Source organism: Chelonia mydas, chromosome 10 (assembly GCF_015237465.2).
Source record: "Chelonia mydas isolate rCheMyd1 chromosome 10, rCheMyd1.pri.v2, whole genome shotgun sequence".
NCBI lineage: Eukaryota > Metazoa > Chordata > Testudines > Cheloniidae > Chelonia > Chelonia mydas.
The window spans coordinates 64,775,975-64,801,634 of record NC_051250.2 but is presented as its reverse complement, the minus strand read 5'-3'; the positions used below and the strand labels follow the sequence as shown (position 1 = coordinate 64,801,634).

The following is a 25,660-nucleotide window of genomic DNA, read 5'->3' as shown; positions in this document are numbered from 1 at the left end:
GCCCAAAATGTGGGGCAGAGACCATTTCATTAAGGTGGCATTTGTTGTGGCCTTCTATGGTACTTTCATGGTAAGTGAACTGGCGCCTCTGGCAGGGATGGATTAACCTTTTGTGGGCCCAGCCCCAAATATATTTGTGGGCCCCCATGGAAGCAATGGAGCATGGTATGGGGAGGTCAGTCCCTGGAGCAAGAGGCCAGCCAGGGGCAATGGGGCATGGTATGGCAGGGGTGGCCATGCTCTGCCCAGCCCAGCACAAGGGCACTATTTACAAACCAGCAGTTGCCAGATGCACAGTGGCCCACCCAGCCCTGTGCTGCCAGTGTGCCCCTTCCCCTCAGGAGCAGGCCTATGCTATGCCACACAGCCTCTCCCCCCCCCCAAACCCCTCAACTCCCTATGGCCAGAGCCCCTCAGGACCCACTATTCCTGGTACCCCCCTGAACTCCCTGCACAAATGCACAGCACCCTGCGCAACACCACCCCTGCCTGCACCCCCACCATAATTGCCCAGCACCCCCCACAGAACCCTTACTCCCTAGTTCCCCAATACATACATCTTCCCCACTCCCTCACAGCCCAGCACCCCCCGCAGAGACCCACTTGCTGCCTCCCAGCCACACTAACCAGCCCTGCTGGGAGGCAACTCTGTCTGCTGGGCTGAGCTAACAGTGAAGTCAGGGCTGGGAATCACTCTGCCCCTTGGGAGTGGTACAAGCAGCCAGGCCAGGGCCTGCCACAGCCGGGCTCCTTCAGGACCTATTTTATTGGAGGGGCCCAGCCAAGCCCCCCCAACACCTGGTTGAGAGTGGCCAGGCTTCTGCATCAGTCCCAGGCAACTCAGCTCTGGGGAGACAGGCAGGGTCCACAGGTGGCAGCAAGCAGAGACTGCCCAGAGCTGGAGGTGCACTGGGGTCTGGCTAGGGGGCACAGAGGAGCCAAAGGTGCCCAGTTAGATCTTGTGCTTATGAGAGGCACTTGAAACCTTTATGAACTGGAGTTTCTCCTGCCCCACCTTGTGGCCTCTGTCATACTACCCCTCATTACATGAGGGGGAAGGGGTTTCACACGTGAAGTGAGTCTGTAGGGTAAACTAAGGAGGGTCTACCCTGACTGTGTGGCTTACAGTAGAAACCCTGTAACCTGCACTGGAACCAAATAAATGCCTGGTACATGAAAGCTGGGATGGGCAGCGTAGTGCCCCTCCCCAACTATAGTTACTAAAGTTGAAGCCTGCTGTTTAAGCCCATCCTTGTCAACTATTTGACTACTTGTACTGGTCACACAGAAGAGGGGTGTAGTGAGAGCTATGGATAAGTAGCAAATGGGACAGGATTAGAGAAGAGCTCATCTCACAGCCTCTCAGACTAGTAGTATTGAATCGATGCATTATTCTGTTTTTTCATCCATCAGCATATTATGTTAAAACTTGTCTTCAAGAAAGTGAAGGCTCTTAACTTTGCTTCTGTGGTAAGAAAATTGTACAGCTTTGACCAGTTGGCCATTTAGACAACATGAATCTGCCAGTAGAGCTAGCCATCTCCCACTGTTGGCTCCATCTCCTCTACTCATGACACTTTCACTACATTGACTAGAGAGAATGAAGGTTACCCTACTAGCTTGCCTAGAAAGTGTGGATTCCCTCAAGACTAGGTCTTAAATTCAGCTTGAGTAGAGCTGTAGTAAACATTTTCAAATCCCCTAGAGTTTTTAATAGAATGGTGGTGGGGAGAGGGGAGTGAACCCTTGCTCAGTCCCATAAGATCAGTAGAGATTAAGTGCTGTCAGCCTGAGTTTCTTGTTTTTACACCACTAACAATAAGATATGTTCTTTACCACAGCTATTAGAGTTCTGAAACTGGTTATGCCTTCTCCTTTGTCTAAGATGTGGTAGACAATAAAATGTTAATTCAAGCTAATGAGAAGGTACAGTGGAACCTGCTCACACCTAGCTATTAAGGGAATATAAGGTTGTTTTTCAAGTGCATAAGATACAAGCAGAAGTAGTTGAGTTTGCAAGGTGGTGTTTATTGAACAAGTTACAGCATTTATGATCCAAAAACCAAGTTGGAAAAACTTCAGTATGACAGATCTTGTGCTCGTCAGAATTGCAGATAAGATAGCAAACGATAGACTAGCATGAGTATTTAAAAACAGGGCATGTATTCTAACCTGATATACACATATGCCAAAAGAGTAATTAAACTTTGCTTTGTATAGTTACTGTACAGTCACTTTTGAACACTATTCTTATGATAATTTTCCATTTGTTTGAAAGAAGAATGTTTCCCTACTCTGAGTGTACAGAGACACAGAACAGCCCCTCATCTTAGGCCTTCATGTCAACTCTTATAGCAATATGTGTAAGCTGATACACTTCAGTGAGAGAAGACCTCTAATGTATAGGAGAGTCGTATGACAGTGGTCAGATCATGTTGTGTTGAATGATATTTTAAGAAGTGAAGGCCTGTATTTAAAGACAAAACCTGAAGGCCTGATCCTACTCCTGTTGAAATAAATGAGAGTTCCACTGACTTACCATGCATCTTGTCATGCTCTAAAGTTGGCAATAATTCAAGTTCATGAACTTAGTGAAATCAAGAAAGCAAGTTATGATCACTTTAAGTTGCTGCATCCATACCAACTGCACAGTTTGAGAGGACAATTGTCTATTACCCAAGATAAAAAAGGGTATAGATGCACTTGTGACAGTGATTATGGACCTAGTCACTTCAAGGGATACTTAAACTTGTTGCTTCTGGCCTGCATATATGACTATTTAACAGAAGCAACATCTCAAAGTGCCAGCACTGTACATATATCAAGTATACCCAGACTACAATTTAGCATTTAAGTGTCAAATGTGGTATGTTTCTTTGAGAAGTGATTTAAGACTAATCTACCTATTTTCTCTTTAATTTGGGCCATTATATCATCTACTTCAGTTAAAAAAAAAAATCTAAGAACTTCCAATGCATTTAAAAAACAAAGTAATCAGAGACTGGTTTTATTTTTTTAAGTGTCTGGAAGACAGGCTGTCACTTATAGTTAGGTGTCACTACCAATCAGCTACCAAAACCCACCACAGTGCTACATGACTGTTTGATACCTAGAATGCCATCTCTAGATGAGAGTTTAAAATTCAATTGATAGTGTAAATTGCTGCTGCATAAATTTAAGTCAGTCTAAAGAAAGTCTTGAGCATTCTGTTGAGACCCATCCAGCATTACCTAGTTCACTGTGCCAAAGTCTCCAAGTGGCATCTGTTGCAGTTATTATAGTAGTGGGAGAGGACATGCTAGGCACTTACAGCTCAGTGATGGAAAAACACTTGGTTTTCCAGTCATCTGGACCTACTTTAGGGTAGAGTTGTGGAGACTTCACTGGGCTTTAAGACAGAAAAACAGAAGATCTAATTTATAAAGTTAAAAGCAACACCAGTGTACAGTTCCAGCAAAGATAATGAATTAGAATGTGGGCATCCAACTACTAGATTCAGAGAAACATTACTATGAAATACTCCATTCCCCAGTAGCATCTCTTACTATTAGTGAAAACAAGTGAGGTCTTCCAGTAAGATCAGTTTCCAGAATTTCTGTGAAAAGAAGAAAGTCAAGACTGTTTTGATGCAAGTGGTTTTAGACTAGTAACAATGCCAACAAAAAAAAAAATGCCATACAATCTAACACTAAGTTCTTTGGGGTAGGGTTGGGGGCTTCCCATTTGGAAGACACCTAGGATGGTGTTCTAATTGGTACTGCACCATCACCATATCAGGCTGGCAATTATAATAGCCGCCATACATTTGTGTAGAAGCCATTCTACAAAGAAAGCTGAAGCCTGAATTAAACTACATAATATAGTTGGAGGTTTCCCTACCAGTTGGTAGCTCACATAGCCTTTATGGAACTTTAGGAAGCCCTCAGAGAGCAGAACATACCAAAAATTGGTGCATCAGTCTCCTTTGGAATTTTCTATAGCTGTGCACTTGCAGGTGTACCATTTGTGTAGCCACCTTTTGACTTCATATGGTCCTGAATTGACCCAGCCTAGAGAAGAATACAGTAGGTTAGTAGATGACCTTTATTTGTCAAAGCATTAAGTCTTAAGTCAGAAAGGAAGAGAAAGTACGTCAAACATTAATCCTAATGGGCAAGACATACTTATCCACATACAGAGAGATGTCAGTACTCAGAGTATCAGTGACAAAAAACTGATATTAGCAACATGCTGCTCTTTCTAAATGGGTGTGAAAGTCCTTGTACTTCAGTGGAGTGACAGGAGAGTGAGGCCTCATGAGTACAGACATGCTCCATCCCCCAGACTGTATATGCTGTGTGTCAGATGAGAAAGTGCTATGAACTAGTGTCAAGTTAAGTGAGCTAAAATAAGTCTATTCTGGGTGTGTAGGATGTAGAGGACTATGGTCTGTCCTGACACCATTCTGCTGCATTCATTCTCTATACATGGGCAAGTGATGCTCACAACTTTGAACACTTAGTCTTAGCAGTTAGGCACGTCTCACATTTCTGCTCATCTTGAAGAGCACATACTTACAGATGTAAAACCACTATTCATATCTCTTGTTCCAACATGGGCAGTGTGGACAAAGTTCATTGGCTCTCCTATCATATTTCGGTCTAGTCTCCGACGTCTTTTCTTTGAGACAAGAGGAAAAAAAATTTTAAGTTCTTATGCAGAAAATCCTTTACAGAAGATAGTTCCCAGACACAACCTTGACTATCGCCCAGTTGACAAGAAACTCATCAATACTGACCTTCCAGTGACTCCTACTGGAAACAGAACTTTTTTTTTAAAAAAAAAAGAGCAGAATATACTAAGGTTTTGTTGTTGAAGTATGAATCTGTCAGCAGTAGATTTGAAGCAAGCACCATAAAGCTGTTTTCTAGCACTAAAGGAACAGACTTGTAGTCTCTCTCAACATAACTGAGGAACCCCTGTAAAAATAGGCACTTACACATGTGGTTTAGACTAGACACTTCCTCTGTCATTTCCACTTGCTCTTCATCTGATACTAACAAATTAGGAGCACCAGAGGACTCAATGTGACATTTATGCCATCAGCAGGACAGCTATAGAGAAGTTATATAACTTTAAACTCTTACTATAGTCACATAGGAGCCAGTTGCAAGATTGGCACCTTTCTATGAGGGTCCAAAGTTCCAAAGAGCCTCACTGTAGTCAAGAGGTTCCATCTTCGGATTAGTTTCTAGGATGGGGGCCTGAGGATTGCATGTTTAATTTAAGAGTCTATATAGAGTTGTTTTGCACCTTTGACTATGTCTAAGTGACCATTTGCAGATGCATTTTTGCGAGTCTGGGCCTCTTGGGTTAGAGGTCTATGCACCACCATGCTAAATGCAATAAGGGACATTTATGCATTCTTTTTTTAAGATGACTTCATTGTTCAAGGACTGGTTGAGAAGCTAAGGTTCCAAGAGTTAGATTTAGTTAAACCCAATTTCTCTCCTGTCTTGCATTGGGATAGCTTAAGAAAGCTTAATATTGCTGGTAGGGTTGTCAATTTTGGTTGGAGAAATTCCTAGAGATTGCCTCACATGACAATCTTTAATTAAAGATTAATTTTTAATTCCTGGAGACTCCTATGGTAGGCAACCCTAATTGCTGGTGGAACAATCAACTGAGTGACTGTTGCAGCATGACCAGCAGCACACTGTTTGCATGCAGCATCTTTCCCAAGAATTTTCTCTATCCCAAGAAAATGGTCTTACTAAGATTAGAGGACCCTATGAGTATTTGTTAGAAGTTTTTGTTTGAAGAACATGCACTACTTCTGGGGATTAGAAAATCCTTCTTGGGGGGAAAACTAAGGAGTTCTAAAAGAGAATCCTCTTCAGTTCCTTTGATAGAAGGCTATGGGATCTGAATGCTGAGTGTAGAGCAAGATGAGAGAAGTTATTTCTATCAGGGAGGCAGAGTTCATGAATACACATTCCCAGAACTATTACTGCTGCTGCTCTGGACAGACCACTCCCTGCCTAATTAAAGCAACTGAACTGGGAGCAGAGATACCCAGTAAGCCTTTACATTAGTTTAAAAAATAACACTTTTGAGAAAGAGAAGGTCAAGTGTCCACATGGCAGTATGTAGGGGAAGAGCAGGACAGTCAAAAAATAAAACAATAAATAAAATAAAAGAGCAAGTATTCATTTTGCTTCTACCACAGTATCATCTGTACTGTTACATATTTCTGGGAATATATTACAGTAGCAAGACTTACCTTCCTAGAGTGATGTCCTACAGGAATTCTCCAGTATCTAGTTAGCTATAAGACCAGAGAGTTTATTCTTGTGCCACACAAGTACATTAGCCAGTGATTAAGTTGGTGTGACAGATGTGGGGCTGGTCTGTAATGATTTATAACTACTGCATGTTGATGTTATTGGGATGTTTTCTATATAGCCATATTGGTTTAAACCACAAAGTAGTATATTAACCCTCCACTTCAGGATATGTGATTTGTCATCACAACTTAGTTTTCATTTATATGCATCACAAAGCCAGTTTGCTTGTCTCTAGTCAATAGTGGTCTAGGACCAAGTCAAGACTAAGGAACATTTACAGAGCCCTTAGGGTAATGGTCAAAGAAAGGGTACTTTCAGAAGCACTAAATCTCTGTCTCCCTCCTTTGAAGTCCACAGGTGAGGCTAAGGGCCGCTTGAGTACTTCTACCACTGAAAAGTTCAGCCTTGGAAACAGTTGTTCAAATGTTTTTAGTGAGAACCAAGAAGGATGTTGACCTTTTCAAATTACTGCTCCAGAGGCAGTAGCCACACCTCAAAGGCAGTTTGGTTTTAGAGTAAAATGCAGTGCAGAAACATTATGAATTATTGGTACACTCCAATATTTGTAGTACTGTTCTATTCCAGAGAACCTAAATTGCACCTTTTAACTTCGAGCTGGTTCTTGATTATTCCTAGTCCAGTCTGCTAACCAAGGACCCCCCCCCCCCCCCCCCCAAGATCTGGAACTTCATCTGCATGGGGAGCCCCAGTGAAGTCATGGGGGGCTCTGCAGGGGCACAAGAGGCCACCCACAGATCCAGTTTCAGGATCAGGGATTTGGTGACAAGTTTACTGCTTTTCACTCTTAGCTCTGCTGCCTCTTCAGGGCTAGAGAGTGAGCCAATTCTTGTCCTTTTTCTGCATCAAAAGACTTTGACCTGTTGAAACCTATGCAAAGCCATTGAAGGCCATTAGTTGCCCAGATGTCACTGTGGGCAAATTTGGCCTGCAGAGATTTTCCATGTTGTGAGCCCAGGCTGAATTTGCAGAGTTGGCAATTTTTAAATATTTGTTATTACAATTAAAAGAAAATATGAGTGCAAGCTAAACACATTTGTCTCAATGATTAGTTATCAGACATAGAAGACTTTTGTAGCTCTCTTCCTCAACCCCAGTCTGGAACTGAACTTAAATAAAACATATTAGAAGACTTGTACACAACTGTATGGGTACGTCCCATATTTAGATAGTGTTGATGTTTTTAAAAACATCAAGTATTAAAACTGCAGATAGAGGTTGATAATTGAAGTGTTACTGAATCTTCAGTTATAGCAAAAATGCCAGCTATCATATTGAATAAATAATCCACTCCCCCAGAAAACACCACTGACTGTATACATTTTAAGAGTGGCTATGTGCCCTTGTTTTCCCCCCTATTCACCATTAATAGCCCATAGGTAGGTATCTGGAGGCTATATTAAGGGTTCTAGAGTTCTCATCAACTCTTCTTACCAGACACAGCCCTTAAAAGACAGTTATTACAAGAATCCTCTCCAATTCACAGGGTTTAATTATTTTTGACTTCCATCACATCTTTACAAGACATCACATTCAGGATTGTTTTGAAATATAACCATGTCATGTTTCATTAACAGAATCTGCAGCCTCCCAGCTGGTGCAGTCTATGCTAAGTCCTCATGAAACTACATCCTAATTGCAGAGTAAGTATTCAGCAACTATTTCTCAACGTAGGGAAAGCTTAAGGTGCTTCTGCTGGCAACACTAATGTGAGTTAGATGATTAATTTCCTATGCAGCTAGAAAATAGGAACTCTAACTAGTGTTATACCAGATCTTCTGGTAGAGCTCATGCCTTTTACTAGAGATAAGGTTCCCCTATCAGTTTTTATATTTTGCTTTCCTTAGTGCAGTTCATCACAAGAATAAAGGCTACACAGAAATGAAAGCTCTCATTGTAAATTCAAAAGCATCTTAAAAATCCAACTCATGCATTTACTTACTGGCTGGGGATGCTCACCACTGCACCAGTTAAAGCAAACCAAGAACTCAGCCATTGTGTCTTTCAGTAGCTTCCCTACACAAGGTGGTCAGGAAATCTTGTTAGCTTGTTGATCTTGCCACATCAAAGGGAACACTGGAACCAGGAGGCCACTTCTACACAAAAACCAGTTCCTAAAATGGAGTTTTAAAGGAATTGCTTTAGTAATACCCAGAAGGCAGCTAAGTCAGATGAACATCTGGGGATTACACACATGGAACAAAATTTAACAAGTATGTTTATTTTGACTGATATAAGCAAGAAGTGCCACAATACTGTTATCTAGCACTTACTGAGCAATAAAGGCTTCAGTAGGTTTAGAACAAAGGCAGATTGTAAGAAGAAATAGTTCTAAACATAATGCCTCTAGAAGACAGTGTTAGAATACAGTTTTCATAGAAAGGAACAGAACAGATTAGATGCTTGGAAACTCAAACCTCTTCAGAAGATAATATAGGCATGGTACAAGAAAGAGATCCCTTTCTTACCTCTCACAATAGGATAGTTACACAAGCTTCAAGTCTCAGAGAAACCTAGTCTTCCCATCTAGGACTAGAATCAGAGACTATACCCTTTATAACGGCAATAACTTTTTATGATAGAGAAAATGAAGAGATCAGCAAGTTACCATTAGTTTTGTATACTCACTAGAGTATACAAGAACATGAATGAAAAACAATACTGAACGAAGGTCACAAACAAGAAGTCAACTGAAAATAGCCCTTAGAGCCACAGCATAGTTTGCCTTTTGCTTACTCTCTGGTTATGCTTATTCTGTTTTAAACCCATCCCTCTTTCAAATAACTTTACAGAGGACCATAGAAAAACATAATCCACACAGTAGCACCTGCATCTTGGTGACATAGATAAAAATATCAAAGCTGCTTTTTAATTTACAAAACAAGTAGAGTAAACATAAGCTTACAAGCAACTTCATTCATTCTGAACCAACCCAACAGCTTTCATCAGGAAACAAAGTAACAATGATCAGCCACAAGCATTCTTTATATAGTGCCACAGTTACCCAATTATCACATTTATCTTCCTCACCTTTGCCTGTTACTCCTCCCATTTTATCCCTATCTTCTTACACTTCTGATTTTTTTTTAATGTTCTGTCATTCATTTTTCACCACATCTATCTTATTTGCCCATTAGTTTTCAGTGTTCTATATGGTACATTGTTATAGAATGCAAAGCCTTAACTTTATCTTTGGTGCTTTGAATACTGTTTATCTGTCTTAATTATCATTTCCCACCTCATTTAATCTACTCACTAAGGGTCAAATGATCAAAAGGAGTTAGGCCCCTGAATGCCATTGATTTCACTAGATGTTAGCAGTCTAACTCATGAGCATCCACCCAAAGGTCCTTACCATTAAACCCCAGTGTAGAGCAGAGGGACTGTGGACCATGCAGGTGTCTGGATGCTGGACTTTCATAAGGTAATGCAGAAGTCTATGGTCCAAGTGCTGTACTGAGCTCTGTGAATGCAGATCCCTGCACCACTGCTGAGCCCCATTGCAGCCACCTGCAGAACTGGGGCCTAAAATAGGAGCCCGCCAAAAAAGGGGCCTCAGACCTGATATTTATATGGATCCTGAAGGCTCAATGGCTTGCATAGTTGCTGAAGAGAGGCTAAGCTTGCTATTCCAGACTTTAGTAGCAGCCCCAGTCACTGACTCCAAATTGAGGCGGTATTTTTCACTTTTTCAGTTGCTTCACATTCCCTCCGCATGGAGCCTGAATACTTGGTTTATGTGAGTGAAGTGTACTTCACCATAATTGCACCATTCTAAGGAATTACCACTCTGTCTTTTTTAAGGGAAGTCTCCTTCTCCCTGCTTTTATTTCCTTTGTTCTCTTATTGTTATATACACAATGTTAAGATCCTGGAATAGAAAATTCTATGTTTGCGTCTTGAAATCTTTCATATGTGGCTCCTTTTGTGATTTCCTCTTAATATAGAGTCAAAATCTGACACCCCTACTCACCCTGAATGTTTTATATGCTGTTTATATGCCGTTCAATGTTTTATATGCCGTTCAATTTTTGCCTCTATCTTTTGTTCCCCAGGCCATTGGAATACTGAACTAAGATCATAGCCAAGAAGGTAACTGAAAATAGTCCTTAGAGCCATGGCATAAGACTGCCTTTTGTTTGCTCGCTAGTTATGCTTGCTTATTCTGTTATAACCCCATCCCTCTTTCAAACAACTTTACAGAGGGCCATAGAATGACATAATCCATTCTGTGAAGGCAGCTGGACAAATTTTGGTTTCAGCCACACCAGTGTAAATGCAGACTAACTCAGCAGAAGTCAATGAAGCAGCTACAGATGCAACTGAGTACAGTCAGAGTGGGTGACTGGGGCTGGCTGGTGATTCCCCTCCCTTTGGCCAAGTTCTCAAAAGCTCTCTTACTGATGCCCATGAACAAATCCCTGGGCATTAATGGGCTGGTTTTTTGTAGTGCCTATAATCTGGCATGGAGCCTGCTGGTGGACACCTTCCTCCTCCACTTTTGAGGGCTTTCATATGACAACAGCTCTTCCATTTCCATCCAAGAGGTTCTATGTGCTCATGCTATAAGTCATCCATTTTTCTTGCCATCATGTCCCATCCTATCATGAAGTGGCAGCACATTTTATCACACAGAGAGGGTGAAGATTCCCAGTGAGTCACCCTTTATTGTACAGGCATACCTATTTGAAGAACCTCTGAATCTTTCAGAGGTAACCTGATTAGATAGACCTCTGTGTACTATATGCTGTCTTTGAAGGATTGCAAGTTCCATGATGCAGTGCTGGGTGCCCTGTTGGACTGAGCTGAGTTGTCTGAGTCAGATACTGCTACAGGGTGTTGGCATCCTCCATTTTGTGTGCAGGGAGTTGGAACAGAGAGCTGCCACTCCCCTTTGGGTCCGGGCTGAGGAGAAGATCATAGAATCATAGAAGATTAGGGTTGGAAGAGACCTCAGGAGGTCATCTAGTCCAACCCCTGGCTCAAAGCAGGACCAACCCCAACTAAATCATCCCAGCCAGGGCTTTGTCAAGCAGGGCCTTAAAAACCTCTAAGGATGGAGATTCCATCACCTCCCTAGATAACCCATTCCAGTGCTTCACAACCCTCCTAGTGAAATAGTTTTTCCTAATATCCAACTTAGACCACCCCCACTGCAACTTGAGACCATTGCTCCTTGTTCTGTCATCTGTCACCATTGAGAACAGCCGAGTTACATCATCTTTGGAACCACCCTTCACATAGTTGAAGGCTGCTATCAAATCCCCCCTCCCTCTTCTCTTCTGCAGACTAAATAAACCCAGTTCCCTCAGCCTCTCCTCATAAGTCTTGTGCCCCAGCCCCCTAACCATTTTTGTTGCCCCCTGCTGGACTCTCTCGAGTTTGTCCACATCACTTCTGTAGTGGGGGCCCCAAAACTGGATGCAATACTCCAGATCTGGCCTCACCAGTGCCAAATAGAGGGGAATAATCACTTCCCTTGATCTGCTGGCAATGCACCTACTAATGCAACCCAATATGCCATTAGCCTTCTTGGCAACAAGGGCACACTGTTGACTCATATCCAGCTTCTCATCCACTGTAATCCCCAGGTACTTTTCTGCAGAACTGCCGCTTAGCCAGTCGGTCCCCAGCCTGTAGCAGTGCATGGGATTCTTCCGTCCTAAGTGCAGGACTCTGCACTGGTCCTTGTTGAACCTCATCAGATTTCTTTTGGCTCGATCCTCCAATTTGTCTCAGTCACTCGGGACCCTATCCCTACCTTCCAGCATATCTACCCAAACTTGCTGAGGGTGCAATCCATCCCATCATCCAGATCATTAATGAAGATGTTGAACAAAACTGGCCCCAGGACCAACCCCTGGGGCACTCCGCTTGATACCGGCTGCCAACTAGACATCAAGCCATTGATCACTACCCGTTGAGCCTGATGATCTAGCCAGCTTTCTATCCACCTTATAGTCCATTCATCCAATCCATACTTCTTTATGTGACAAAGTCCCTGTTGTTGAGTTGCCAGGGTTGAAGACACTCGACTAGGGTTAAGACTACACTACAGCTGACAACTGGCTAGCACAGAGCCCTACCTCATGGATGCCTTCCCCACAAGTAGGCATTGATAGAGGAAGCTGGAGACTGTTGATTGTGCAGCAGATCTGAGTTTGGCTTACAGACAACTGAGGAAAATGTGAGTTAACCCTGTGCTCTTGCTCTGTAATATAAAAACTGTTACTGCCAGCTAGTGCTGTGCAACCTAAGTTGGTCACAATACAAAATTGCCTCACTCCTTGTTTCACCTGGACTGCCTCTGCTGGACTTACAAAGTGCTGGCCTGAATTCCCACTCACTCAGCACACCACTGCAAGCGAGAGCCCAAGACTATAAGCATAGGGAGAGTGAGCACTTAGGGTTAGAATGGATCAGTATATAATGCCAATAGTGTTGGTCAGGTTTATGTTGCAACTTGCTGTTGAAAGCTGCACGATTAGCTGACCCAGCCAAGATAGATCCACGGGTGTATACAGTGCCTGTCTAGGTGGAGGCATTGGCTATAAATATTCATAGGAGTAAGAGGATCACTGCAGATGGATGACTAGAAGATTCTCAGCTGGGACCCCCAGGATCTCTATTATCCTTAATAATGTAAGGTGCCTAGGCAACAGATGAGATTTGCCTGCTCCTGAGTAACCCAGGAAGGAAAGGGGATTAAAATTCCACCCTGGTTCCATGGCTCACTGGGGACATAAATTGGCAGCTCCTCCATGGAGCCATGAGCACAGGCATGTTGCTGGCACAGTTAATAGAATCTACTGATACTTGTCCCTTTTACAGCACGAGGGAAACACTGGTGCATGTCTACCTAGTGCACATCAGGTTGCAACCCCTTTTTGGTTCCTCTAGAACCTTCTGCTGAGATTCTGGCTGCACTTTTCCACACATCTCCTTGTTTTTGTGCACCCCATCTATGGCCCCACAAATTTCATGAACTTCCTCCTGGTTCTGGCCAAGATGGCCATCTATCAGTCCAGAAGGAGGAAGCTCAATAGGGAGGGTGTCTACACCATTTGATCTTTACTTATCTCATATATCTGGGCAGAGTTTTTCTGGGTGGCATTCACTGGCTTGTTGGTCTCCTTGGCAGAGCAGTAGGTGCTGTCTGGAGTTTTCTGCTCAGTGTCTCCGTCCAATAATCTGAACCTTGGACTCCTTCACAGAGCAGAGGGCGATGTCTGGAATTGCCTGCTCAGTGTCCCAGTCCAGTACTCTTATTTGGAATTAAGACCCTCACTTCACTCCCTGTTTTCTTATTTTTTGTCCCTCAGAATCTACTGTCTTTAGCAAATAGGCTAGATCTGACAGCAGAATTTGGGAATGATGAAGTGCCTTCTGAAATTCAGCAGTGATTCCTACAGTCATGGGGGAGGGGGAAAGGACTGTGAATAATAGAAGGAAGAGAAGACATTAAAGCCAACAGTGGAGAGAGAAAACTGAGAGATGAGGAAAACAAAAGTGTAGAGAGAGAGAAAGTCCAGTCACACACAGGAACTGTTTCCTTCAGAAACTCAGTGCAGGGGAGGCAGGGAAGTCTAAGTAATCTAATAAAGTAGGAAAAACAAAATGAAATAAAAATGACCAAAGGAAAAATAAAGGTATCTAATTTCTTTTGGCATGAAATTGCTTCCAGATTCCATCTGCTTTTCAGAAGTGTTCTGGGTCAAGATTCCCAGTTTGTTACTTCCCCCTTACATCTCTTGCAACTAGGTTGTAGAAGTCCCCAGAAGTTGCTTTACAATCTTCTCAATAATAAACATAATTCTACACAGTTTAAAATGGGACTAGAACCTTTTTAGGTTAAGTTAAGGAGCTACCCTTACTTATAATGTTATTTGTAGGCATTTCTGTGGTACTGATCACCATAGTATCTGAGAATTAAACGATCGCTGACAATTGAAGCTTCATAACTCCCTGTGAGAAAAGCAAATATAATTTACCGCACTGTATAAATAGGCAAACTAAAGCACAAGAATGATTCACATAGACTGATATCTAACCCTATGCGTTGGCCACAAAACCAGCCTTCCTTGCTATAGCTTTATGATAAAAGGTATAATGTAATCAAGTACTCTGAGGATCAAATCCTGCCCTCAGTTATGCTCAGGCACCTGTAACTTGGCCTCCCAGAATCATATCAGTGCACCACCATATTCAAGAGATATAAATAGGAGTGTGGAGAAAGAAAAGATGGTGGTATGGCTATTAAGGGTATGCCTACGCAGCAAAGAATAATCCACAGCTGGCCCATGCCAGCCAACTCAGGCTTGTGGGGCTTGGGCTGTGGGGCTATTTCATAGCTGTGTAGACTTCCAGGCTCAGCTGGAACTCAAGCTCTGGGACCCTCCCACCTTTGTGTGACAAGTCATTTATTAATCTCTCTGTGCCTCAGTTCCCCATGTGTAAAATTAGAATTATCTTTCCCTATCTCAGAGAGACATTGTGAGGATAAATTCATTATTTGTTAGGTGCTTGGATACTACAGTGATGGCAGCTATATAAGTACCTAGCCTGCATGTAAATTGCTGATAAAATGGGGGTAAGTGGGTGTAAATAGGAAAGTAGTGTAACTTGTCCTGAGTTGGCATTCTCCTATAGTCTAGGAAGGGAGAGAGAGAGAAAAACCATTATTTCTGTTTTCAAATACTTAGGAGGCATTCAGAAAGTACAATGATGGAGATTATATATGTGCCTAGATAGAGTAGGATTTTCAAAAGTGAAAATCCAAAAAGTAAAAGTCCCAAAGACTTTCCAATTGAAAGTCCATGGGACTTGTGCTCTTAAATCACACAATTGCTGTTGAAAATCTCATCCACAATGTACAAAATGAGTACACTGAGAGGGCTGAAGGAGGAGTAGCAAAAAAGCTACTAAAAAGAGGGTGTAACTTAAGGCTAACCCCATTCCTTCTGAAGTCTCTCTCCCCTCCCTGCAAAGCTTCCAGAACCTAAGAGTCCAAGAATTGACTGTTGGAATCCAAGCGTCACAGAACCTCACCAATGTCAACATTCTATATCCTCTCCCAGTCAATAGTTCATTTTTAAATCTTTTAAGATTCAGGACTGTAATCCCCATTTTGGCAAGGGGTTAGACTAGATGACCCTTGTAGTCCCTTCTAACTCTATGATTCTATAGGAGCTAAGAACCCTAAACCATGTCTGCTTCCTGGTCACATTGCTAGTGTACTTAAGTGCTCATTTAACGACTTCACTGGTTTCAAGGGCATAAATCAGCACAAATGTTATCCCAGGGTATAGAAATTGTTATGCTGTTTTTACCTTTGTCAGCATGTTGCACATTTTGAAAATAGTAGGTGTCACTCTGGCATTAAAACAAACAAACAAACAAACCCCTCTGTCCGTTAAATTTATCGTCTAACTGAGAACTGCAGCTGCACCATGTTTTCCTCAAGCCCCATAATAAAAACAGTTTTACTGTGCTAGTTATTTCTGTTGTTCCAGCCTCAGTTACAACACTTCTAGATAAATATTTCTTGCTTTGAAACTTTCCATTGGATTTTTCTAATTTTGTGCAAGTGTTCATTTTTTCCTTCTAACTTTGGGTTTGGGGCAGTTTCTGGCTTCTTTCTGTTCTTGCTTTCGTATGCTCTATTTGGGTTGTAACTTAAAGAGTTACTGGTGATCTGATGATACAGTTTTGCATCTCTGTTGGGAATTTGGGGTTCCATTTTCCCCTCCTGTTGAACTGAATTGGTAACTTGATTTGTTTAATAGTAACATAATCACTTGAAGAAAAGGAGGACTTGTGGCACCTTAGAGACTAACCAATTTATTTGAGCATGCATCCGATGAAGTGAGCTGTAGCTCACGAAAGCTCATGCTCAAATAAATTGGTTAGTCTCTAAGGTGCCACAAGTCCTCCTTTTCTTTTTGCGAATACAGACTAACACGGCTGTTACTCTGAAACCTGAAAATAATCACTTGAGTATTGCTGGGATAGCAGTGTAGGAAAGGTTCTTGGCATCTTTGCCATCACATCACATCACACCACAATTCTCCGATAGACGTGTGCACTGCTATTAAAAGTATACATTTGTGGCTCTCTTAAAGTCACATCTGAGTATAAATTTTTAAGACTCTTGCACAAAGTTAAGACTGCTGTACAGACTGATTAACTCAGTACCTTAATATTGGAAGAGGAGTATGTTTATGGCATGGAATTCAGTTATGCTTCTGCTCAGCCCTACAATGTATTTTGGAATTATGCTCTCTGTGTTTCTAGCAACAAGTGATAATGATGGTAGTAAGATTTAATTCTTGTTTTGCAGGAACATTAACTAATTAATCTTCACAATACTCCAGTGCCAACGAGGTGATGGATATTACCCTCATTTTATAGCTGAGGCATAGCCACAAAGGAATGTACCCAGACCATAGTCAGAGCTAACATTAGTATTAGAAACTGGGTGAATCTGTCCCTGAGTCCCTTCCCCTGCTACCTGTCCCTTAAATTGTAAATCCTTTAGGCCAGGGGCAAGGTCTTTTCTGATTTGTTTGTACCCTACTAAGCACCCTGCAGCCCCAACACTGACTAGGGACACTGGTTGCTACTGGAATAAAATAATAATAAAAGTAATTCTCTGAAGCAAGCAGCAGACACAGTGGGGTGAGTTCTGCCTAGCTCTCCCATGCAGATGGGATTGGGGGTTCCCCTCTAGGGTGACCAGATAGGAAGTAAAAAGAAAAGGAGTACTTGTGGCACCTTGGAGACTAAACAATTTATTTGAGCATAAGCTTTCGTGAGCTACAGCTCACTTCATCGGATGCATACTGTGGAAACTGCAGAAGACATTATATACACAGAGACCATGAAACAATACCTCCTCCCACCCCACTCTCATGCTGGTAATAGCTTATCTAAAGTGATCACTCTCCTTACAATGTGTATGATAATCAAATTGGGCCATTTCCAGCACAAATCCAGGTTTTCTCACCCCCCCATACACACACAAACTCACTCTCCTGCTGGTAATAGCTCATCCAAAGTGATCACTCTCCCTACAATGTGCATGATAATCAAGGTGGGCCATTTCCAGCACAAATCCAGGTTTTCCCCAGAACGTCTGAGGGGTTAAACTTGGATTTATGCTGGAAATGGCCCACTTTGATTGTCGTGCACATTGTGGGGAGAGTGGTCAGTTTGGATGAGCTGTTGCCAGCAGGAGAGTGAGTTTGTGTGTGTGGGGGGCGCCGGGGGGGGGTGGTGGGAAAACCTGGATTTGTGCTGGAAATGGCCCACCTTGATTATCATGCACATTGTAGGGAGAGTGGTCACTTTGGATGAGCTATTACTAGCAGGAGAGTGAGTTTGTGTGTGTATGGGGGTGGGGGTGTGAGAAAACCTGGATTTGTGCTGGAGATGGCCCACCTTGATTATCATGCACATTGTAGGGAAAGTGGTCACTTTGGATAAGCTATTACCAGCATGAGAGTGGGGTGGGAGGAGGTATTGTTTCATGAGCTCTGTGTATATAATGTCTTGTGCGATTTCCACAGTATGCATCCGATGAAGTGAGCTGTAGCTCACGAAAGCTTATGCTCAAATAAATTGGTTAGTCGCTAAGGTGCCACAAGTACTCCTGTTCTTTTTGCGAATACAGACTAACACGGCTGTTACTCTGAAACCAGATAGGAAGTGTGAAAGAAAAATCAGGATGGAGAGGGCAATAGGCGCCTATATAAGACAAAACCCTGAACATTGGAACTGTCCCTATAACATTAAGGCATCTGGTCTCCCTATTCCCCTCGTCACAGCTCCCCCAGGCACTGCCTAGGGAGCCAGATTCCCCCTGCAGCTAGAATTAGCAGGTCCGTGTTCTGCAAGCCCTCAAAGACCCCCAGCACGCACTCAGCAGGAAGGCAGAAGAGTCCCTATGAAGCTGGTATTGGGGGATCCCCCAATCACTTCTCCTCTCCCCAGACCCGCAGCTGCCTCCAGCCACCGACCGCTCCATCCAGGCTAGGGGCACGGTTTAAACAAACCACTTCACTAGCGGGTAGGGCTCCCAGCCCCTTGGGGGGCGTGGCCTGAAGGGAGGAGCCAAGGCATGCCCTTCTAACTCACGGAGGCGTGAACGATGCGGAGACGTGCAGTTCAGCTTTCTGATTGGACGAAGAGCGAGATGGCCAGGCCAATGGGCTTTTCGGGATATGTGCGGCGTTATTAGTAGGTGAAGCTGGAGCCCCGCCAGCCAATGGGTGTTGTAGTGTGGGCGGCGCTGTGCTCTCATTGGGTATAGACTGTGTAGGCGCCGTGTGTTGTCGTGGGCCCGCTGCCCAATGAGCGTGTAGCGGCGTGAGGGAATCTTGGCGCGGCGGTTGATTTCCCCTTTTGCGGAGCGCTTCGCTGCGGCACCAACGAGCCCGGCTGCTCCCTTCTCCCGGGACCATGGCGCTGACTTGTAGTTGACGTTTGTTTCTTCCTCCCCCATCTTCTTCTGCTTCTTTCCCTCCCTCTCTCTCTGTCTCCTCCTCCGGGTCCCGGCTCGGATGAGCGGCCGCTCCCGGACCCCCTGTCCGCTCCGTCTCCCCCCATAGGAACAACAGGCTGTAAGGGACGCGCGGGCGGCTTGCTGCCGCACCATGAACATCAGCATCGGCATCGGCGGGTGACAGCCGGGGGATGGGGGCGGTCGGGAAAGGGCGGCCGGGAGGGGGCTGTGGGAGGGAACGCTCAGGAGGAGCCCCTGGTGACTCCTCCCTCCCGCCTGCGGTCTGCTGCAGCTGCCCCAGTGAGGTGGCGAGGTCCGCGCACGGGGCTGGTGGTGCCCGTGGCCTGAGGATCTAACAGTCCTTATCTTGCCCTAGGGTCACCAATGGAGGCAAGACCACGCTGACCCACAAGCTCATGCAGGCCCTGCCCAACTGCGGCGTGGTGCATCAGGATGACTTCTTCAAGGTGAGTGGCCTGTGTGGGGGAGCCTGTACATGAGGTGATTCCTGGGCCCAACGCTCCCCTTCCCGCTCAGAGCCAAAGTTGCTTGTCACTGGCGCACCCTGTGCTGCTGGCTGGTTGGGTGGGCTGGGGCCAGCTGTGTGGCTGGTGGATAAGCTCCTGGGCAGGGTCCTGATGACTTTCCACTTTCTTGGAGCACTCCGTGGTAGTAGGAAGATAAAGGAACCAAGTGCTTTATCACAGTCTTGTTACTGCTTCTTATCTTGCCACAAACAAACCTGGTGATGGGTTAAGGCACTTGCCTGCAATGGGATGTTTTCCAGTGAAGTTCAGATCTTTAATCTTGCTTTAAAATGAATGTTGAGCTTTGCAATAGCTGGTCAGACTGAAGCAGTTCTCTTTATCACTGTTTCAGCCCCAGGACGACATAGAAGTTGAAGATGGATTTAAACAGTATGATGGTAAGGCCCTGCTCATTGAACCCTCCATGTAGAAATTGTAACTCTTATCTGTTATATCTATCCTGTTCATGTTGCTTTTCTTCAGGTGACTTTTCTGATAGTCATAGCAAATACTTTTCTGGGCTTTTGTCCTAGTTCTTAGTGCCTTGGATATGGAAGCTATGATGAGTACCATCAATGCTTGGATGAAAAACCCAATTAAGTTTGAACGCTCACATGGCATCAATAACACCTTGGATGCCAAAATACTACAGTACTCAGAAGAGAGAGACGAAACAATCCATATTCTTATTGTAGAAGGCTTTCTTCTTTACACTTACAGGTAACTGAAGACTTACTAGTTATCAGATATTGTAATTCTGGGGTGATATGTATTTTGTTTTCTATTAGGTAAAGTTGCAGGAAGTCAAACTGTGATACTTAAAACTAGAGTTGGGCAAATGACTGATTTTTCTGTTTGCTGGTAATTCTGAAAAATACAAAATTGGTTTGAAACAAATCTAAATATTTAAAAATTGTTGGCAAATTTAAAAAAATCCACATTGGGTCATACAAAACATCCTATTTGTCCCAGAACATATTGTTTCAGGCATTTTTAAAGGGCTAGATTAATTAAATAGGTCAGGAGGAGGTGGTTTCCCCTCATAAACTTTGGTCAAGTGATAAGGGAACTCACCTGGGATATGGGAGGCCAGATTCAATTCCCCCTTCTATCTGATGTGGAGAAGGGATTTGAACATTGATCTTCCACATTGCAGAAGAGTTCCTGACCCTCAGGCTATAGGATATGCTGGTGGCAGGTTTCTCAGTCTCTCCCGTTGAAACTGTTCCACTTCCTGTAACTGGTCATTGGAGCAGGGTCTTGAATATTGGTCTCCCACATCCTTTGAGTGCCACAGCCACCAAACTGTAGGGTATTTCTCACTTTCTCTACCTCAATGAATAATTGTCATTAGGAAGGACAAATACCTTAATAGTAACTACTAAGCTAAAGGTACAGAACATACCTAGCTCTTATACAGTGTTTTTCATCAATAGATCTCAAAAGCATTTCACCTTCTATTTCTTGTTTCGATGCCCCTGTGAGCTAGGGAAGTATTAGTCCTATTTTATAGATGGAATTGAGGCACAGAGAAGCTAAATGACATGCCACTTGGGTCTCTCAAGTCCTAGGCTAATGCCCTTACTACTGAACCACCCATAGGCGCCAACTTTCCCCGGCGCCGGTGTGTGCTTGTGCCCCCCGACTTCTGCCCTGCCCCCATTCCAACCCCTTCCCCAAAGTCTCTGCCCCCTCCTTGCCCCTATTGGACCCCTCCCCAAATCCACTCCTTGGCCCTGCCTCTTCCCCGAGTGCACTGCATTCCCCCCTCCCTCACAGCGCTTGCCGCGCAAAATGGCTGTTTCGCGGCAGCAAGTACTGGGAGGGAAGGGGGAGAAGTGGGGTGCGACACGCTCAGGGGAGGGGGAGGAGGCGGAGCGGAGAGCTGCCGGTGGATGCAGAGACCCACCAATTTTTCCCTGTGGGTGCTGCAGCCCCAGAGCACCCACGGAGTCCGTGCCTATGGAACCACCCTGTCTTGCTCTCACCATTTTGTGAATAGCATCTAAGTCCTGGGAGGGAGGGAGAATTTTTGCCAAAACTCTTTGGCATATTATTATTAAACTTGCAGATAGTTTCAGGTTGACTGAAACTGCAGTTTTTATTAATAAACCACATGTCTGGAAAAACTTCACTCAGCTCTACTTACAATTTATATGCTTAACTTTTTAAAGCGGCACTTAAAGTTATTGGAATTGTCATACCATTGTCAGACAGCCCATGTAACTGGGTACCCTGCTGACACTTGCCAATCAGAAATCATAGGAAGGTGTAAAAATCCCCACTAATCTCTTACTAATGTTTCACCTTTAGTTCTTATGCAGATCAAATAGAGCAGCCGTAAAATGTGCAAAAACTAGAGAATTTCTTTTCCAGACCATTGATTGAGATATTCAACCATCGGTACTTTCTTTCCATTCCATATGAAGAATGCAAGAGGAGGAGGAGGTAGGCTTTGATTTTTTTTTTTTTTTAACCTTATTGATTATTTAAGAAATCTGGTAATTACTACATTTTATTTATAAAGCTCTATTTGTTCAGGCAATAGTAGAGAGGATGCTCGAGAGAGTCTTAGATTTACTGGGTTAGATACTTAGTTGCATACTCTTTGGTATCTGAGAAGTTCCTGCAAAGTTCTAGAAATATGCTAGCTGGTACCAAAAGCCAAAATTTCACTAAAATGGGCTGAAAGCTCAAAGGACGAGAGATGCAAAAGAACCAGTGAGGTCTAAATTGTTTGGAATATGGCTTTCCAGACAATCTCTGCCATGGTCTTCGTTATTTTGTCTTTAGGATTTAAGAATTGCCTAAAGGAGAATCATTTTCTTTAATTGTAAAATTGCCTGTCAGTACTCTGCTGTTTAAAATTAATAGACAGCTATCTTTTCCCTTTCTTGCTTTACCAGAAACTAAGGTTCTGGGCCTTGTTTACGTGAGGGATTTGCCCAAATTTCAGCTACAGGTATAGCAGTACTGGTGCAAACTCCTGTAAGAAGGCAAAGCACTCTTTGCACGGCTGGAGCTTACCTTTTCCTGAAAGCAGGTTATCCTCCCCTGGTGAAAACAGCTGCTTGGCCTACCTCTGCTAGGGACTGGCCACTTTCAAAGTTCAAAACATGAAAGCTTCTCTTCTGCTTTATGCCATAATTTAATGCATGATGTCCAAAAGCTACAGCAATTCTTGATATGAATTAATATCATGTAAGTAAAGTCAGCTGATGAAGAGTTCTGAGAATCTTAATCTGTCACTTCTGCAACTTCACATAACTGTCATATGTGACTTCATTATTCTCTTTTGTCTTCAATCTCTTTGCAGCTGATACATAAGATATCAACTTTGACAAAATTTCAGAGAATTGATGTCAAGATAATTAGTTTTGATTTGGTGGTGGGTAAAGAGATTGAGTACGCTGTATCTAGACTTCCTACTTGTAACAAGAAATACTTATGTACAGTGCTGTCTTTATAATCTCTAGTTCAAGGAACTACACTGTACCAGATCCTCCTGGATTGTTTGACGGCCATGTCTGGCCCATGTATGTTAAACATAAGAAAATAATGGAAGACCTCAAAGTTGATGTGGGTAAGTATCTTGGATGGTGGAAGCTCAAAACTAGTGTATAGGGAAGTCTTTCTACTGTCTCCTCTGGGAGAGAGGGTACAATTTAAATAACTTAATTCAGTGAGTAGATTTGAACTAGTGCTACTTGTGATGTATGTAAGGCAGTTAACTTCTTTGGGATTGGTCTAGTTCCTGGCCTCCATTTAAAAAAAAAAAAAAAAAAACCTTGTAATTCTAGGCTATTATCAGGATGTTTTTGTCTTTATTCAGAAATGTCTCAATTTTAACACTAATATTTTTAAGTTCCATTGGATGGAACAAAATCAAAGGAGGAGCTGTTTAACGAAGTTTATGAACAGATCCAGAACAAGATTGAGAAACTGCTGATTATGCAGGTAAACAAACATTGTGGTTAAGCAATGGCAAACTGGCTTAATGTTTCTAAAATGAACAAGAGTGACTTTTTACATACTACTTTCAGAAACTCAGCACTTGGTAGTTGTACTCAGTGGAAGGGGGACTACTAGTGTTGTCAGATAGGAAAACAAAGCTGTTACTTGTGTAGACTATTGTAAATAAGCCTCTTAAGTGTATATAAATGTATACTGTCAAACACTGAAATTTCCTTCTTTTACAGAGATAGACAAGCAGCCGATGGATTTCTATGATCTAAAAAGAAGCCTGTTAACACTAACTTATTTTTATGCGTACCAGACTTTGGCAGTTAAGCTTCAGCTTCTGTTAAGATTTCCTTTTCACTTTTTAAAATTGGACTTTGTTCAGCTTTCATCTGAAACTCATGGAGTTAAACGTGGTCTTGATTAAAGCATTTCCCCTCCATGAAGTGTCTGTAGCTTAGTTCATGCTTAAAGTTTGAGACAAGCTTCCCTATCTCAGATAGAGAAAAGTAGCTGTGTCCTTGAATGGGCCTGTATTTTAAGTTATTACGCATTTATTTAGACTTATTTTGACTTCTTGAATATGATAGCATACTTGCCAGTTGAAAGTACTATGGCAGTGCCATTGTCAATAAGTCCATGCTCTAAGTTACAGCTGTATGCTTTCTACTATTAACACTTCCCACTCAATGCTGAAGGAAAAAGCATAACAATCTAAAAGGACAGTACACTTGAGAGTCTATTGGTCAGCACTGATAGGTGATAGGCCTGTAAACTTGAAGAAATTCTCATTGATTAAAAAATGGTCTGTGGTGAAATGGAACTCAATGTGGGATTAGGGTAAATGAAGTGATTAGCATCTGCTATCTTGAATTAAAAGAATGGGACTGTTGTGAAAAGCAGTAATGGAGAAAATAAGGTGAGTTTGTAAGACATATGCTTCTTATAATACAGCACGCCCCCTAGTTGCTTACATGGGAATGTATTATAAGAGCAAAGGCTAGCTGGATCCTAAAATGCACCTAGTAACTAGTTTGACATCTTTATCAAATTCTAGTATGAGCAGAAGTGACCAAATAGGTTAGCCATGGAAGGTGTTAGGTTTAAGCAAAAACCATTTTCAGTGGCACAGGAGTACCTAAAGTAAATAACAGGTAAAACAGACAGAAGGGATTGAAATTGATGATCATCTAAACCTACTACAATTTAGTCTTCCAGTGCAGACTTTTAAAGTAAATACTAATTAACACAAACTATATTACAGTTGTTTAGTATTACGGTATGCTCCCTCAGGTTTCCTGGCTTCCTTAGAATAGCATATAGCCTACAGAAAGATGTACTTTTTTCTGTGCTCTGACTCTCAATAAGTTTTTTTTTTTTTTTTTTTTTTTTTTTTTAAAAAGTCTTAACGTATGTGTCAAGACTCAGGTCTTACATCCATAGATGCAAACTGGGTCCAGTTCTGGTTGCCACACTGTAAAAGATGTGGACAAACTGGAGAAAGTCCAGAGGAGGAGAACAAAAACAAACCTGGGCATGTTTCTTGAGAAAAGAAGACAGAGGGGAGACTTAAAGTATGCAAATATATTAAGCTATTATAAAAGGGCACTGATTGGTTGTTTTCCCATGTCCTTTTCAGTATGACAAGAAGTAATGGGCTTAATCTGCAGCAAGAAAGACCTAGGTTAGATATTAGGAAAAAACTATCAATAAGGTTAGTTAAGCTCTGGACTGTGTTTCCACAGGAGGTTGTGGAATTCTCTGATTTGAAGGAGTTTTAAAAAAAATAAATAGTTTGGACAACTCATGGATGCCATAGGTTTATTTGGTTCCGACATTGCACAGAGGCTTGGACTGGACTTCTTGAGGTCCCTTCCATCTCTACATGTCTATGAAACAGTATAGCCCCACATTCTTCCATTGAGGGTAAGAGCAAAACGTTAATGTGACAGAAGTTAATCTTCTACACCCTGCACAAGAACAGTGAATTTTCCCCCACAAGTAGTGTCCTTTATTTTGCCTTTGCTTTCCCCCTGATATTTAGAGCTTCATTTTCATCTTTTGTACCAGTCTAAGTCAGGTATAATCCGATTTTGTCAAATACTGGTGTAAATGAGATCTGAATTTGGGTTCAAGTTATATTTTAGATACGTACTGCCTAGACTTTCCCCTTGAATCTCCCATGTTAAGGGGATCCACCCTCATCAAGAAACACTAATGACGTCTTCCTGCTCAAGTACAGAGGCTATTTGTCTTTATTCTTAATCTGTAACTTGCTGCTTTTGCATTTCTTTGCTTTCAGGGCTTGCTTCTCCTAACATGCTGAC

At 42.7% G+C, this 25,660-nt stretch overlaps 2 protein-coding genes across 11 annotated transcripts; one reads left to right on the top strand and one right to left on the bottom strand.

Annotated features, from left to right (window-relative positions):
• Positions 1-2,007: 2,007 nt before the first annotated feature.
• Positions 2,008-19,017, bottom strand: LOC102937747 (CDC42 small effector protein 2-B). Of its 5 annotated transcripts, none has more exons than XM_007066816.4 (5): positions 18,480-18,613; positions 8,287-8,458; positions 4,558-4,659; positions 3,941-4,049; positions 2,008-3,595 (listed from the first exon to the last, which is right to left on the bottom strand). In XM_007066816.4, exons 2-4 carry the CDS (start codon positions 8,338-8,340, stop codon positions 3,975-3,977), a joined length of 231 nt encoding a protein of 76 aa, XP_007066878.1. In that variant the 5' UTR covers positions 8,341-8,458; positions 18,480-18,613; the 3' UTR covers positions 2,008-3,595; positions 3,941-3,974. The 5 variants fall into 5 exon arrangements, with proteins under 5 accessions (XP_007066878.1, XP_043379699.1, XP_043379698.1 ...); XM_043523764.1 differs by lacking the exon at positions 18,480-18,613 and adding an exon at positions 9,700-10,506; XM_043523763.1 differs by lacking the exon at positions 18,480-18,613 and adding an exon at positions 9,250-9,603.
• NMRK2 (nicotinamide riboside kinase 2) lies at positions 18,681-23,775 on the top strand. 6 transcript variants are annotated; one of them, XM_043523761.1, is made up of 8 exons: positions 18,681-18,816; positions 19,223-19,313; positions 19,726-19,771; positions 19,907-20,093; positions 21,750-21,821; positions 22,850-22,956; positions 23,239-23,330; positions 23,573-23,775. In XM_043523761.1, exons 2-8 carry the CDS (start codon positions 19,263-19,265, stop codon positions 23,576-23,578), a joined length of 561 nt encoding a protein of 186 aa, XP_043379696.1. In that variant the 5' UTR covers positions 18,681-18,816; positions 19,223-19,262; the 3' UTR covers positions 23,579-23,775. The 6 variants fall into 6 exon arrangements, 5 of the variants coding, with proteins under 5 accessions (XP_043379696.1, XP_037767559.1, XP_037767558.1 ...); XM_037911631.2 differs by having other exon boundaries at positions 18,695-18,825; XM_037911630.2 differs by lacking the exon at positions 18,681-18,816 and adding an exon at positions 18,823-18,964.
• Positions 23,776-25,660: the final 1,885 nt, after the last annotated feature.

What these genes read in the sequence shown, in the direction of transcription:
- NMRK2 (XM_037911628.2), top strand. Translation starts at nt 18,998, where the DNA reads ATGAACATCAGCATCGGCATCGGCGG. An exon ending in GAATGCAAGAGGAGGAGGAG is followed by an intron (nt 21,822 to 22,849) that starts GTAGGCTTTGAT and finishes TATAATCTCTAG; the next exon opens with TTCAAGGAACTACACTGTAC. An exon ending in AGACCTCAAAGTTGATGTGG is followed by an intron (nt 22,957 to 23,238) that starts GTAAGTATCTTG and finishes AATATTTTTAAG; the next exon opens with TTCCATTGGATGGAACAAAA.
- LOC102937747 (XM_043523762.1), bottom strand. Translation starts at nt 19,017, where the DNA reads ATGCCGATGCTGATGTTCATGGTGCGGCAGCAAGCCGCCCGCGCGTCC. An exon ending in TCCGCATCGTTCACGCCTCC is followed by an intron (nt 14,310 to 18,479) that starts GTGAGTTAGAAG and finishes CTTTTCTCACAG; the next exon opens with GGAGTTATGAAGCTTCAATT.